The 15,267-nt window shown below is 41.3% G+C and overlaps 1 protein-coding gene across 2 annotated transcripts in view; it reads right to left on the bottom strand.

Moving 5' to 3' along the window:
• SLC22A15 (solute carrier family 22 member 15) overlaps positions 1 to 14,105 on the bottom strand; it is a 52,331-nt gene extending 38,226 nt beyond the window's left edge. The window contains exons 1-2 of one of the 2 annotated variants that reach the window (XM_048050197.2): positions 13,813 to 14,105; positions 848 to 1,060 (exon numbers count right to left, since the gene is read on the bottom strand). In XM_048050197.2, coding sequence (XP_047906154.1) covers positions 848 to 1,060; positions 13,813 to 13,899 — 300 coding nt within the window. In that variant the 5' untranslated portion in view covers positions 13,900 to 14,105. The remainder of the gene's footprint in view (positions 1 to 847; positions 1,061 to 13,812) is intronic. The other variant, XM_013183413.3, reaches the window with a different exon arrangement.
• Between the last annotated feature and the right edge of the window lie 1,162 nt (positions 14,106 to 15,267).

The following is a 15,267-nucleotide window of genomic DNA, read 5'->3' as shown; positions in this document are numbered from 1 at the left end:
AATATGCTCATAACCAATAACATTAAGTACTTTACAGGACTAATTCAAATAGTATTAATGCATTTGGTCAATAGCCATGAATTATCAAGAAGTGCTCTGCTTGACTCAGCTGTATAGTGCTAAATCCAGGTCTTGTAACAGCTGCAGACAGATAGGGCTCCTGTGCAGACGAATGGCATTAATAAATACTCAAGGCCGCAGGAATGGGAAGTTTTGAACACAACAGTGTGGAAGCTGGAATCATTCCTTTAAAGACTGTGGCTAGACCATGAAAGAGGACACTTACAAAGCACTGATAAAGCTAAAGCCTGTTTTGGGATATAATGTATGCAATTGCTTTGTCCATCTTGCTCCCTACTGCCGATGTCCTCCCTCATACCTGGAACAGCAAAGAAACAGAAGTCGTTTCTTCTCCAGTTTCTCTACTGCTTGCTAATTGCATGATGGATGCATTTCCTTTCTTACCAAGGAAATTGCAGAAGGTGGCCAGAAAGAGCTCGAGATACACACAGGACTTTGAACACATTAGTACAATTACATGGTTCCAGCTCAATTGTGGAACCAGGCTACAAGATCCAACACGCATCTCCCATGTGGAGAAGGCAGGTACTTTTGGAGCAGAGCATTGGTCAACATCTGCACTGCAAAACAAAAGGTAGCTTTTGTTGCCAGTAAGGATATGAATAGGTTACCTGTTCTCTACCCAGAGGTAGCACCTGTTTCATTTGCTAATTAAAACATGCACTAGTATGGGAGAGAGAAGCAGCAGTACCGCCAGCTTGCCCCATACTCCCCCAGTGCCATTTACTACTTAAACACGAGGCAGCAAAACACGATCCAGACTTACCTCAGAGACTATTGATGTGAAGCTGCTGCTGAAGTGTACGTGCTTGTGAACCTCGCTGCCATTGGCGGTCAGAAGCCATTCTCCAAAGGCCCTCTGCTCGCTCGCTGACTGGTTGCTATGGCTCTGGTTAGCCGAGAGCTCTTCGAGATCCCAGCGGTAAGGAGGAGTTGCCCCCACCAGTGCAATGAGGATGGCTTCAGTGGCCACATAGAGCTGAAGTGAAAGACAAAAAACACAGATGCTAAGTGTACACCTAAGCAATGCTTCCTTTACAGTTGGATCAAAATGGTATCTAAAGAAAACATGAAATAGGACTCTTTCTACCAATACGGTCATGTATAGTCTCTGTCTAATATCTCAAATCATGAAGTCACAACTTCAACACAGTGGCTCTTGCAACACAGTGGTTCTTGCACTTTTTAATCTGCGGATTATTTGAGAAAAAGGAAATTTCATTACTGACACCCCCCAACTTCCACACATAGCAAGTGCAGCACCTGGCTGAAGGAAGAGTTGTTAATGCAAAGTCTTCAATGCATGTATTTTAATGTTTTATTCTCTCCTTCCACCTGTGTTGTTCATTTCTTTAATTTGATATTTAAAATAGATTTCCTCAGCATTTTATATTTCCACTTTTACCAAAGTTATTTTTTCCTGTGAACCTGTTTTACTATCAATAGAGACACATGCAAACGTGCAGATACCTTTTTAATATATATTACATACCCGCACAAGGCCTATATTCAGAAATTAACAGCTGGCTTTGTTTAGGGAAAATATAAATAAAACTGCTGGAAACCCAGATGTTTTAAACCTGGCATGGAGTAGGGTCACTGGTGTTTGTCCAGAAGAACATTCACAGGCCACTGCTTTAACAATCTAGAACATTACAACTTCATCTTAAAACCCATGGTTTTAGACCTCTTTGAACACAGAGGTACTATGAGTTTTGCCACAGAAAACCCATGGTAAAAAGTCTCCTAAGAGACAAAAGGAGTTGATGGCAACAAATCAAAGACCTCTGCCATTCCCCAAATAAATCTGCCTCTTGTCTCATGCCCTTAATAACTCATCGCTGTAGCTCATGACAAAAAAGGATCTTGTTTCTCTTGCCAATTGCCTTCATGAAAAAAAATCTGTCAAGCCACCATGACATTCATTACCATTCCTCAAACTCCGCTTCAGCTACCTCCTTCTGAATATAGCCCTTGCTCTGCTACCAGCACCTCCTCGGTGTATTCTTGGAAAGAGCATGCCTCTTGGAAGCGTAGCCTCTCACAGGGCTGCTACACAAATAATACTCAGAACTGAGGAGAATGTAGATAGGATCAATAAATATTCAAGATCTGAGTTATTACATAAGTATTTTATTTCCATCAGCTCCTTTGTGTTCCACATGATAAACTGCTACTGCAGTGCTCGAAGGCAAAAGCTTCAAGAGTTCATTCTCCTTCCTTTTTTAGGATAAAATAAATGAAAATCGAAAGGGATTTGGAAGAAAAAGACACAATCTGTTAATAATATTATTTAAACTAAAGAACAACTTCTAAACAGATGATGAAAAGTGAAAGACCTCATCTGAAAAAGAGGGCAATGCCTAAGATTACATGAGGAAGATGGAGTGAAAAAGCTGAGTGGATATGTTGCTAGGGTTATGTGGATACGGTACTCTCAAGACTTCAGGAACAGTCTGAAATAAGTGAGAAATGAGAATTACAGGTCACGATCTCTGGTGCATTCCTGTATTCTGACTCATGCAGACAATTCCATGTCAGGACTAACTGGTAACATCCTTGTTTTTGTCTTCTGAAATAATAAACATTTTTGAAGTAGTTCAGGAAATGATGTCTTCAAGGCATTTGGTTTAGGGAAAGAAAGCTGAACACTTTTCATTTTTGCTCCAAGTGAAGCCCACCCCAGCTACAGAAGAATAAATTGAAAAATAAATTATTGCAGGCACACAAAGAACATCATATTTTTTTTAATAAAAAAATCAGCCTTAAGCATCCTAGCAGCGCAGCAAGCAAGGAAAAAACAACAGAAACACTTTCAATTAATATGCTGAATCAGAAAAATATTCTGAGATGGTGACATGCTTTGATGTTATCAAACACTACTTTTTCTATATTCATGTTCAATGAAGTCACTGCTGTGAAGAGACTGATTTTTCTAGTGATCATTTGCCTTTTACTTTGGCTAACAGGTATAGTAAATCCTCTTAATTTTGTTGCAAAGCAGAAAAAAAACACACCACACAGCCTTCCCCAATCCCAGCTTATTTACAATTCAAAAGACCAGAAACGTTTTCTAGAATTGGTATTAAGAACATGACCACGCAAACTTGAAGCTTACGAAGAACAAAAAATACTGAAGCTTACAAAGAACAATAATACAATAACAAAATATTACATTTTTATATTAAATATGTAACAAAAGAATAATAATACAAGAACAAAAATATAATTTTAACACTGAAATAAAAGGAAGCTTTTTTAAAAAAAATGAATCTGGGGGTTCCCCTCTTAAGAGCACTAAATGCTGGTGCTTAGCAGTAACACAGTTATTTAGACTGGTGATCAATACATAATACTTTATTCTGTTTTGATAGCATTTTATAACAACTTAAGGTGTAAAATGGTTACATTATACTGTGTGTACTGTGGCAAATACATAGTACAAGTCAAATTTACGTGTCGTTTAATTAATACCTGCTATTGATACGCCATATTAATTAGCTGTACGTGGATGCTAACAGCTCCCCACAGAATTCCATGCACTGATCTGCATTAATCAAGATGAACACCAAGCACAGGGGGAAGAGGTGGCGGCTCATAGTCACAGATGAGAAAGAGCCAAGTTTTGTTAGTTTCAAGTTTCTTCTGTTTGTTTCTATTCTTTGTAGGTTAAAACTTCATAGTTTGTGTAGATTAGAAATCTGTGATGTATGGAGATGTACTAAAAGACAACATAATAACCTGTAAGTTTTTGCTTTCTTTGCTACTTTCACTTTCTTGGCTAAGTAAAGGGAATTTTAGTCATTCGTTTACTGCTACTTCATTAACAGTTTAACTTAAAATTTTAAAATTAATATTAATAGAGTTGCCTGCAATCTCTTGACTAGCTTTCTCAATGTTAATTTTCCTAATGAATGATTTTGAAGAAAAAAAAAGTAGAATCTCTAACACAACTAGCATGGGGGAGGAAAGAAAGCTTAAACAGCTTCATTCATGATGAATGCCAAAAATCATTTAAGAAACTTAAATCTAATTTATCCATTATAAAGCACAGACAAAGAACAAAAGCACAACTTAAATTCTACTATAAAGTTTGAAAGCACTTCTTAATCAGCTCACCAGCTATTCACAACCAGGCTAGACATTCTATGCAAGTATCAGCTGAAGCATTCACTGCTGAACAAAACAATGAGCAAGCCACTAGCTTCTGACCTTTCAAATACAAAAACATTAAAACTGCACCTTAAGGGGAAGGCAGAAATTTAGAAGGAATAATGAATGACCTTGATCTGGTAAAAGCCTATGATGAAGAAATTAACATTTTTGGGCTAAAGTCATTTCTACTGAACACAGTACAAGCAGCTGAAAAGCTGGAGGGCCACCTTATTTTTGAAAGCCTGATGATCTCATCTGCTCTGAGTTATTCCAAAAAGGGCAATTTGCCTTTTAATTCACGTGTTGTTTTTTTTTTTTTTTCCAGATTTTTTTTTTTTTTTGTGTAGAAGAACCCTAAAAGCATCTTCCTGTTGCGAAGTTATTATCTTACACTGACAACATGCTCTTCTATCAAAACAGCTTTCCTCTCTTGGTAGTAGAGTAAGAGAAAAAGCACACTACAAGGAAAGGTCCCCTTGTATTTACAAAATGAAGAAGAACCATGTGCAGAAGAACACAATGTAATCTCTCAGACACTTAACAACTCCAAATCCACTCTGATAAGAAACACTCCTCATGAAAAACGTAACCAAAAAAAATTTACCTTCAGTGACAGGTTGCTATTACAACCTGCAAGCTAGATTTCCCCATAGTACTACAGATACACAGATGACAAGTTTTCTGCTAAAGAGTCATCTGTCAGTCTTGTACTGTAGCAAAATCTTGCAAGACAATTACCTACAGGATTTACTCAGAGACAGATGACACAGCTTACAGGATTTGAAAGACCTCTATAGACTCCCCGACTGGGCCACACCACTCCCTTGAATAAACTAACATCTAGAACGCTACCTACAAAAGGAACATTAAAGATGACCATAAATACATTTTTTTCCAAAATAGCACAGGAAGTACAGACAATAAACATGACACTAAGGAGACCTGGAATTTGTTGGAAACCTTGGTTGGAGAACCGAGTGCTACAGTGCTTCTGATGAAGCACTGATAAAGGAAGTACACCAGCCAGAAAAAAAACTCAGTCTTGCCCTGCGAAGCTTCAAGCTTGGTGACAGGTTTGCCAAATCTCTGAACCACACAGCAGTTGAATGCACACTGGCAGGCCAAAAACAAGAGGCCAGAACCGCTTCCAGAACAGTTTGAGGCAGCATAGCCTAAAGCATTTGCATTTTCACAGCATGCTGGATGACGTACAACACTACAAAGGCAAGCATACCTATCTAGCGTGGGCTCATATGCTGCAGCTCAGAGGGCTGGCACAGGACTCGCCACTGCTCTGACTGGATCCCCTCTGCAAAGGAAATAGAGCAAACCTTGCATCATATGTTGACAGGTCTCTGAACACGAAGGAGAAAACTGGAAGTTGTGGTATCAAAGTGTTATTTTTCTGCCTTTAAAAACAGAAGGCAGAAAGAAAGCTTTTGTGCCTTGTTAGAATATCCACATAAAACCCTGCAGTTCTCTAAACATTCACACATGGCTAAGTTAAAGAACCAAGCTGAAAAACAAGAACTGGCAACCAAAATTATGAAGAGCACTATAAACACTCTCGTGTCTTCCTATTTGGGCAGAAGTAAAGTTAAATTGTATTAGTGCGCAATCAAGTGCCAAAACTCCGCATCTGAACACCAGCTACACAGCTTCATCTACAACCCCTTAGAAGTGCCACTGCACTGTTACATAAAGAAGGACTTACAGGAGAAGGAGGCAAAAAGGTGGCAGAGGTTCCTATTCCAGGTTAGGAATAGACTACGTACCAGCCCAGGACTGAACTGTCTCAATGACACAACGGGATTACGTGAAGGGGAAGCCAGCAACCGCTAGTGAAGAGGCAGGACTTGTGAGCTGGCAGGTGTCAGAGCTTAGCCCCGCTTCCACAAGCAAGATCATTCTTCCATCTGCACTTCATCTTGGTCCCTTTTTCTCTCCGGATCTCCCAGCCTGCTTTGGCAATCAACACGTCTCAGTCAGAGCCAGCAGCAGAAGAGATCAAGGCTCTCACCTTTCTCAGCATACTGATTTGGGACACTGCCAAAGCACGGGTGAGCATCTTGGTCTCACAAACAGCGCACTTTAAGGCTATGCAAAGAGCACATCCTTGGCTGCGCCTGGACTTCCTCTTTACCAAATGACTAGAGCATTTAACTCTGTAAAAAGATGCAATTAAAAGCATACACTGATCATTTCAGAAGTTTCTGCTATTTAAGGATTCAGATTAAAAGACACTGCTGACATTTGTATCATCTGCTTTCATTCATTTAATCATTTTAAGGACTTGCCTGAGGATAAGTGCTTTTTAATTTAAAAAGAGCCTTGGTTTTAGTGCTACTTCAGAGCAACGTGATTTCCAGAAATGAAAGAGTAGCTTTTCCAACCTTGTGGTGGAACTGCCTAAGCCAGTGATTTCCAATTTCCAGTCCACAGGCCTCAGAAGTCCCTGAATTACTTTTAAAGAAGCTCCGTGAAAAATAATTAAGAAACACCGAAGTGTCAGCAGTCTTAAATTTACTGTGGAAGGATTTAATATCTTCAGTGGAAAGTCTGTAGGGGGCCTGCAAAATTCAAAGAGATTTAAAAGCTCATGTCTTTCTCTCATATATATATTTTAACACACCAATAATTGAACAGCATGCCACAAATAGGAAGCTGGAATAAGCCAGGGATAGAACTCCTCTCAGCTTTCCCTGCCCCAGGATCTCAAAAGCTTCACTGTGCCTTGCAAGGCAAATTCTAAACACCCTTCCTCCCAAGCCCACCAGGATTAGGAAAACAACCAAACACAAATACAATGTTTACCCAGGTTAAGTATTGGTGACAGAAGACCTGACTCCCTCTCAAACCTAGTCAGAGATCAGACTGTAAACAGACTAAACCTAGAGAACAGATGCTATTCCTCCAAAGGGCCTCCAGTCCACTGAGCTGCTGCTTGCAAAGAGTAGAGATTTTACTTACGGGAATCAGTGCACATGAACCACTATGTGACCTATAAGTCCAAGTCACTATGTTAACTACTTCCATATTTTTCTTTTAATAAAAGCATTTGAGCGCACAGACCTTTATTTTGGTCAAATAAAGAGAAACAATCATGTGCAAACTGGAAACAATTATTCTGAGTCCAACAACACATCTACCAGTTAAATCACCTGAAAGAAAAGGAAATCAGACTCTGTAAAATGAAGAGAGCGGTGAGGAAAGCAAAGATGATGTGGCTTGCTAGTGGAAAAACACTGCAAATTTATTGTCTACAAAACATGGGAAGATTAGAGAGTGTGTGTACATAAGGGCAGGGAAGAAGGAAAGGGAACTAGTGGGTCATAAAGTAAATATATTTAATCCATAATCTTTGCTATCCAGTAGAACTGTCTATGATAACTCCCAGGCTTGTCTTCTGAAGGTGTTCAGAGGACGGACCAGCTAGACTGACTGTTCCAACAGAATTTGCCAGGCTGAAAGCCATCTTGATTAATAACAGAAGACAGGATTGTTTCAGTTCCCACCACAGCTAATTACCATCCCATCACACAAAATATTTCACGTAACAGTAACTTCATTGTTAATAACCCCCCTAAACCATATCCAATAAAACATGGAAAGATGCCAGACACCAGTGACATGATGCCTCCCAGTCGCCTTCCGTTCCCAGCCATTAAAGAGACATCCCAAAAGCAAAGCACTCAACCACAGCGAGAGTAAGTCATCCCTGAGCAAGTTTCTTCTGACACCTTCACTTTTTACACAGCATGGTTACTTATCACATCATCTTTACCCCTGAGAAAAATTAGACCACCTCTGTGGAGAACATTGCCACACAGGAGCATGCCCTCTGTAGCTGGGGGACTGGTATAAAATAGTTTTTGTAGTAGGTGATGGCAGGTGGAGAGTTACTAGACTTACTGCTGTTGTCACGGGCCTGTAGTAGGGCAGCATCCACTCAATTTTTTTTTTTGGTTGTGTTTTGTTTTTCAATAGGCATAACAACCTGCTTGATTTCTTCTGTTTCTATGCCCTCAGGATATTTACTTCTGGGTGTTTCTCCCAAAACTCACGGTTCTTGCTATATCCATCAGCTAGAATGCTGGTAAGGTCTTTCAACAACACATTGAACAGGAAACTTTTAGGACCGAACTGCAATGAAACTGAAGCCAGCCTTGTAAATTAGTTTGCAAAAGCTGACCAGAGGTGTTTACATGGAAACATACATAAAAAAACATGAGGTTTCAGTGGCAAAGAGTGAATGCAGTGATCATTAAAAGAGCAAGAAAACCTGGGAACTATGCGATGATATGTAGAACCACCTAAAACTATGAGGTCAACTATGCTTGCTTTGTAATTAAGATCCAGCTAATGAAGGGAAGTTCTTAAAGTAACAGCTCATGTTTCTTCTGTGCATCAAGGTTGCTCTGATCATAATTCCGTGTATAAGCATATGTTTAAAGCTTAGCTGTATTGATGATACACTGGTTCGGACTAAGACAAAATCTTGAGGGAAGACAGATATTGGCAGCTGATAAAGTATCTGTGACTCCCACTTCCCGCCAATCCATTTGGCATTATGTTTGGAAAAAATGGTATCAAGTTCACAATTTAACATTACTCAATGAGGACGAAGTTACTGGACTTCAGACTTTGGTATTATACCTGAGAGTTAAGAACCCCACTGTTAACAAAGCAGATCACAACTCAGCTTTGTTATTTCATGCTTTCTGCAGAATATAATGCAGTGTCTGCAGCAGCTGCACTCACGTTTTCAAGTTCTAGCTGTAGTATCAGAAGAGATGAGTGACTGTTTCTTTTAAGGAACAGTTAAGGATCTGAAAGTATTACAGAAAGACAGACCATGCTGAGTCTTGACTATATTTCTGGTTCTTCTCCTAGATAAGAACTCCAGTAAAGCATTGGGAAGTCTCAGTCAGCATCTAAATCACTACACACGAAATAAAAAAACAACATGTGACCAAATAACAACCTTTTTTTCCTATAAAAGGTCCCCCCACCCAGCTGAAGCAAGCAGTAGGACTGGTCTTTACTCACACATCCTGCCAACTTTCAGGTAGAAGCATTTCTTAACTAAATGTGTAGCAATGTGTCTTGCAGCATAATTAGTTTATGTACTTATGCCCACCCAAAATATTTTTCCACCCGAACAGGAATAAGGACCAGACCAAGGCATTATATTCCGAGCTGCAACTATGTTAGAAACCTTCATCACTTTCACAAGGAAAGTAGAAGTCCTTGTATTCTTTAGTATAAGCATATTCTTAAGATAAAATGTATGAAATACGTGGGAATCAGAAGCTCACCTCAAGAAATTAAAATTGGGACTCTACTTTATCTGTTTGTATTGCCACATTTGAAACCACTTTTCCACATAAGTGGCTGCACACATCTGACGCACATTCTGCAACTGCTTTCCCAAGAAAGGGACTTAAAACTTCTCCCATAAATGTTAAGAAAAAAAAAAGCAGCCAAATAGTGAGGCAATCAAAGTGAAGGAATGTCACACAGCAATTCCATACAGCTTTTTTATACCTGTTGCCTTGCTTACATACCTTACAGACTCTTCAAGTTGAACTATGTCTAAGTTACAGTGCAAGTAACTTTGGGCAAACAGCATCTGTCATGAAGCCCCTGAACACCCTCAGCAACCTATGCTAGCAAGTGTAATTCTTTCCTTCATTTTAAATTTTTCATTACACTTCAGATTTGTTTTGTGCCTTATATTCAGATATGATCCAAACAGTATGCCTCATCAAGGAGGGACTAAACTATATTAGTTTATGACCGGTTCCACATAGTTCAAAGAACAGCATAATTGGCGCAAACAAGCATTGAAAAAATTCACTGACAAGGTTTTATTAGTGTCATTACAGATGCTGAGTGATGGTGTACTCCCACACCTTCCTGTATTTCATCTTCTGAATTAGTAAGAAATGTTATGTCAAGAAACAGAGTTAAGCCATGCTCAGCATGTAATCACATCCGTATCCTATCTGGAGCCAGACACTGCTCATTTGACTTATTTCTAAAGATTCAGAAAGAACTTGCCTTACTTAAGCTATGTGCCCAAGTACATGCTTTCCCTCAGAACATTTGTGCAGATGGGCTGGTTAAAGAGTAGCTTCCTGCATCATGATATTCTAATCATGCTGCAACTGCATCAAGAATAACTTTGTTTTAAATTAAGGCAAAGTATTCTTCAAGAAACTTGATTACACTAATTTCATCTACACTAATTCTTATTCCATCTTCCCTTTAGTTAGTAATAGTTCCAAGCTAGAGAGAAACAACACCCTAGGTAATTATTCATATCACTGTGCAAGGCACATGTAACCCAACTTTCCACAAAGCCTTTTTCAGCTTTGCAAATAGGACCTCCCTTTTAACTCCAAGAGGTTTAAAGAAGCCTTTTAAAAGAGACATAGTCGCAACACATTGCCATTCTTCAATTTCTGTTTCGGATTCAGATTGGATTTGAGCAACCTTGAAATTCAGGTTCACTGGCAAATGCAAGTCTCCTTCACCTACATATATTGAGAGCAATAAACATTTTTTAACACTTGTACACTCTTTAGGCATCTGATCCAGATGTGAGATTGTCTAATGTTGCTACACACTAAACACAAGACACCATTTTAATAACGTATGGATACATGTTCTTCAAAAGGTAGCGAGCACTTTTCTAGTAATCAGTAGGTGTCAAGAACCTACTTTCAGTTCAAAGTAAAGTTGTAAGTATTCCAAGACTTATCAGCTCACTTTATTCCTCCCTCTAACTCTCTTGAAGGTGCACTAGAAATGCAAGACTAATGCAGCCTGCAATTCATACAATTAGCCTAACCCCATATCCTTCAGATAAGTTTGGCCTTTGGGTAATTCTATAGATACTGGAACAAAATGTTTCTCTGCTTTAGCTATCATCATGCCACTCTAAAGATATCAACCACTGCTACAGAACACATCCAAGAATCTTCCAAATTCATTAAGCTGGTAGCAAATAAGCCAAACACAGTTTAATGCAGTAACAGCTCCAACAAGTTAATGAGTAACAGCAGCAGGTAGTAGAGGAACAAAAGAATCAGCAAGATAGTCAAATCAAATACCCTGCAAAGTTGAACAACAGTGGCCCACAAGACTTAGGCTAATTTTACACTGATGACACACAGAGACAATTTTCCACCTACAAGCAACCTGGAGGGTTTTCTTTCCAGTGTCAGCTTATCCCACAGGTCTAGCACCAGTTCACTAAAGCCTGTGTGAAAACTGACTGCCATGTGGAAAGTCTCACTCATACAAACTTCAGCATTTGGTACAACTCCTCTCAAAGAAATTCTGTGAGCTAAACTATGTTTGCATTTTGAATTCAAAGATCAGACGTGAAGGCTTTACCAGGGCATATCAGTAGGGCTACACACAGTTCACTGTAGAAGTTTTTAAGAGGAAAAAAAAACAACACTGCAAGATGAGGGAAAAGAACTACAAAGTAGTATGGAAGTCAATAGATCAGAAACATCCAGAGATGAAAAAGCACAAGTTCCACATGGAAAGCAGAAAGTCTGCAGGGAATCTTATGGGGTAGGGAAAGCATAGAGTTTAAGTTCAGTACATTGTCAAGACCCTTCATCTGATACAGACTGAAGACAAAACCAATTTTCACCCTGTGGTATTGTTACTTTTAAGAACGTAGAAATATTTTTGTTACAAATACGCTAGCAACACAAAAACCACAAGCCAACTGAGGAAGCTTGTAGGAAGGAACAGGGAAACAAGCAATCAATTGGAACAGTCAGTCCATTGCAGAGGCACTGACAGACTAACAGGGGTTCTCTTCCTCTAGCCAGATGCTGCCTGTGAGGCACTGAGAGCCCATGATTACCCAAATTCACATCACACACACCAAATACATTACTTACACCTTTGTGTCTGTCCTTCAGAACTTGACAATAAATCAGACAAATGACTAACACCAGCCATGGCACCTCCCTTCAGACTTACTCTAGCACATCCCAGTGACACATTACGTAACCTGGCACCAATAAAGGAACACAGAAAGCAATCAGCCACCCAAGCAGGAGCCAGTGGTATAAATCTGAACCTACCCACAGACTGAAAGACAACAAGCTTCACATCTAATTCCCTAGTGTTTTCTGTGCTTCACATCTGTGCAGGCATAGGAGTTTGTATCAGCCAGGGGGTGATCCTCATTGGTAAAGTTCGGGAATCAAAGATCAAATAATTTGAGAATTATAAAAAACAAATCTGTACACCTGTTCCGTTCCTCCCCCCCAAAAAAAAATATTCTGAATTTGCTCTGTGGTTTGCAAAAATACTTCAGTCTACTTTTGCCATGGGAAATACAAGTTAATCCATTACAAAGCAAACAAATAAAAAAGGCGTTACAGGACAGTTGAACCACACTACCCAACCCTCTCGGAGTACAGAGCACTCATTGTAGTTGCTGTTTGCTCCAAAACATGGCCACCACTGGAAGGAAAAAAGTAAGTATTGTTTCCTTGCTCTCTCAACTTCAGCGAGCATACATATCATCTTGCCAGTCAGCCAGAACATCAAGTTCTAAGCAGTGCTTAATTTTAAAGGATAAATAAGTTAAATCATGGATGGAAAAAGAGGAAAAACGGTACAAGGAAACTGAAACCTACGAGGCCTTTGCCATTCATCATCTTAGCAAGCAAGTACAGAATTCCCAGCTGACAGGACTGGGCATATGAAGTTTTTTTGGTCACCTTACAAAGTTTCTTACTACTGCCATCAATCCCTTGGCTGACAGAAGACGTCTTCAGTCTCACAGCTCAAGACTGGAAGTCGTAGATTACCAGAAGATATTGGTCAGCAGCAGGAGGGATGCTTTTAAATCTCCCCCTCTTCCCTCCTGCAGCTGGTATGTTCCCACGGTGGCAGTAATCCAACATTACTAAGCCTACTTGAATTTACTGCCATCAAGTTTTTGACAAGTTAGAATAGAGTAAAATGAACTTTTGTCAGATTCAAGCTGTACCTTATCCCTTTGGCAAGGTATGAAGATACACGTATTGTACGTATACAATACGTGTACAGCTTTGGGAACGGACAAGAAGACAAGGCAAAGCAGGAAGTACGGACGGACTTGCCAGCAGGTCACATCACTAGGTTCGCAGGTCTCTGAATTTATGCTATTATGTTGGGCTCTGTTTCTATCATCAAAGCATTTTGTTTCTATCACTGACATTGCAAGCACTTTGAATCTCGTAGGAACACAGACCTGAAAGGCAGAGCCTTGCCCCAACACCTAACACAGACACATGCGGAAGACAAAGTCAAGGCAAGATGACATACCACGAGCAGTCGCAGCCTACCAGCTTTTTAGGTGACAGCTCCTACACCCAGAGGCATCAGTGAGCACCTATATCTCTGCAACCCTTCCTCCACCAAGGCACCACCCGTAGAACACCACCCTAGGCCACTACAGCCAGGCAGTGCCGGACCGCAGCAGCACCTGTGACAGCAGCCACCACCACCTCCCAGCCCGGCACGCAAAAATCCCTCCCTCCCTCCCTCCCTCACCTGCAGGAGCACGGCCAGCAGGACGCACAGGTACACCTGGTAGGGCCCCATCTGCCCCACCAGCGGGAACGCCTCCTCCACCTCCATCCCGCCGCGCCGTGTAGCGCCCGGCCGGGCCGAGCAGCGGCAGCAGTGGTAGAAGCAGTGCTAGAAGCAGTGGTAGAAGCAGTGGTAGAAGCAGGAGGAGGAGGAGCAGAAGGCGCTCATGCACATGCGCCGAGGAGGGGAGCGGCCATGGCGGCTGCTGCGAGTGTTGGCGCACGCGCGCCTCCGGGAGTTAGATGGGGATGGGGGAGTGGGAAGGGAAGGGAAGGGAAGGGAAGGGAAGGGAAGGGAAGGGAAGGAGCTCGGGCTCCTCCGGCTGCCATTAGCCTGCCCGCGGGAGGGAGGCGGGGAGGGGCGTGTGAGGGTTCAGGTCTGTGAGGGAGTCTGAGGGGTCCATGAGGGGGTGTGAGGGGTGTGTGGGGTCCGTGAGGGGAGCATGAGGGTGGCAGTGTGGAGGATGCCTTGGGTGGCTGGGTTGCCTCCAGCAAGCAGACACAGTGCTGGGGAGATGGGTGCTGCCTGTGTGGCACAGCAGCTCTGGTCCCAGCTTTCTAGAAGCGGATGAGGGAAGGGCGATACTGCTGGACCCCTTGAGACCAAGACAGACCTGTCAGCATGCTGGCTTAGTGAGGAGACTGCTCTGGGTCCCTGCGAATAGGGTGGCTCCCGATTTTCTAGCAGCCTCCACGCAGCAGTTTAGCTCTGATGCAGTTTCTTCATAAGAGCAAAAGCTCAGTTACAGTCTGTGCTCAGTGGGTTTGCACCTTCACTGAACAGTTAGCCCTGTGCCTGAGAAGCTGTACCCACACAGAGCACGCTGCTTAAGGCCTGTAAATTTATGCAGGGCGCCTGTATCTTGACATGCCTCAACTATGGGATATTCTGTAATTATACTTCTTAGCATACCCACTGTTATGGGTGTCTTCATGAACTGTAGTACTTGTGCTGTGTTTTGTGGAAAGTATTTATTTAGAGAGCCTGCATTGTGAACATGTGGGAGAAGTTCTCATTTAGAAGTAATGAGGCTGATTTGTGAAGGAAAGTGAACTCTACTGAGTGAGAAGGGAAGGGAGATAGATACATTTGTGTAGTACTTGAGAATATTCGTGCAAAGTGGCCATGAACTATCCATTTTCATTCCAAATTCAAAATAACTTCTGAGAACATGCAACAACCTAGGTTGTTGAGGCTTTTTATCCTGGCAATACCAAGAAGCGGCAGTGACATCTTCATGCCTGTTGTGGTTTTTGTTCTGGAAACAACAGCTGGAAAAAAAAGGAAGAGAGCTGTGTTGTGAGGTGTGACCTTTAGTGCCATGCCAGGAGCCTGGGAAATAATATCATTTCCTTGCCATAAAAATCTCAGCAAATTGACAAGCGTCAAAGCAATTTGCTCTTACTATGAAATTCA

The sequence above is a fragment of the Anser cygnoides genome, chromosome 1 (assembly GCF_040182565.1).
Source record: "Anser cygnoides isolate HZ-2024a breed goose chromosome 1, Taihu_goose_T2T_genome, whole genome shotgun sequence".
Taxonomy (NCBI): Eukaryota; Metazoa; Chordata; class Aves; order Anseriformes; family Anatidae; genus Anser; species Anser cygnoides.
This window is presented reverse-complemented; position numbering and strand designations above follow the sequence as displayed.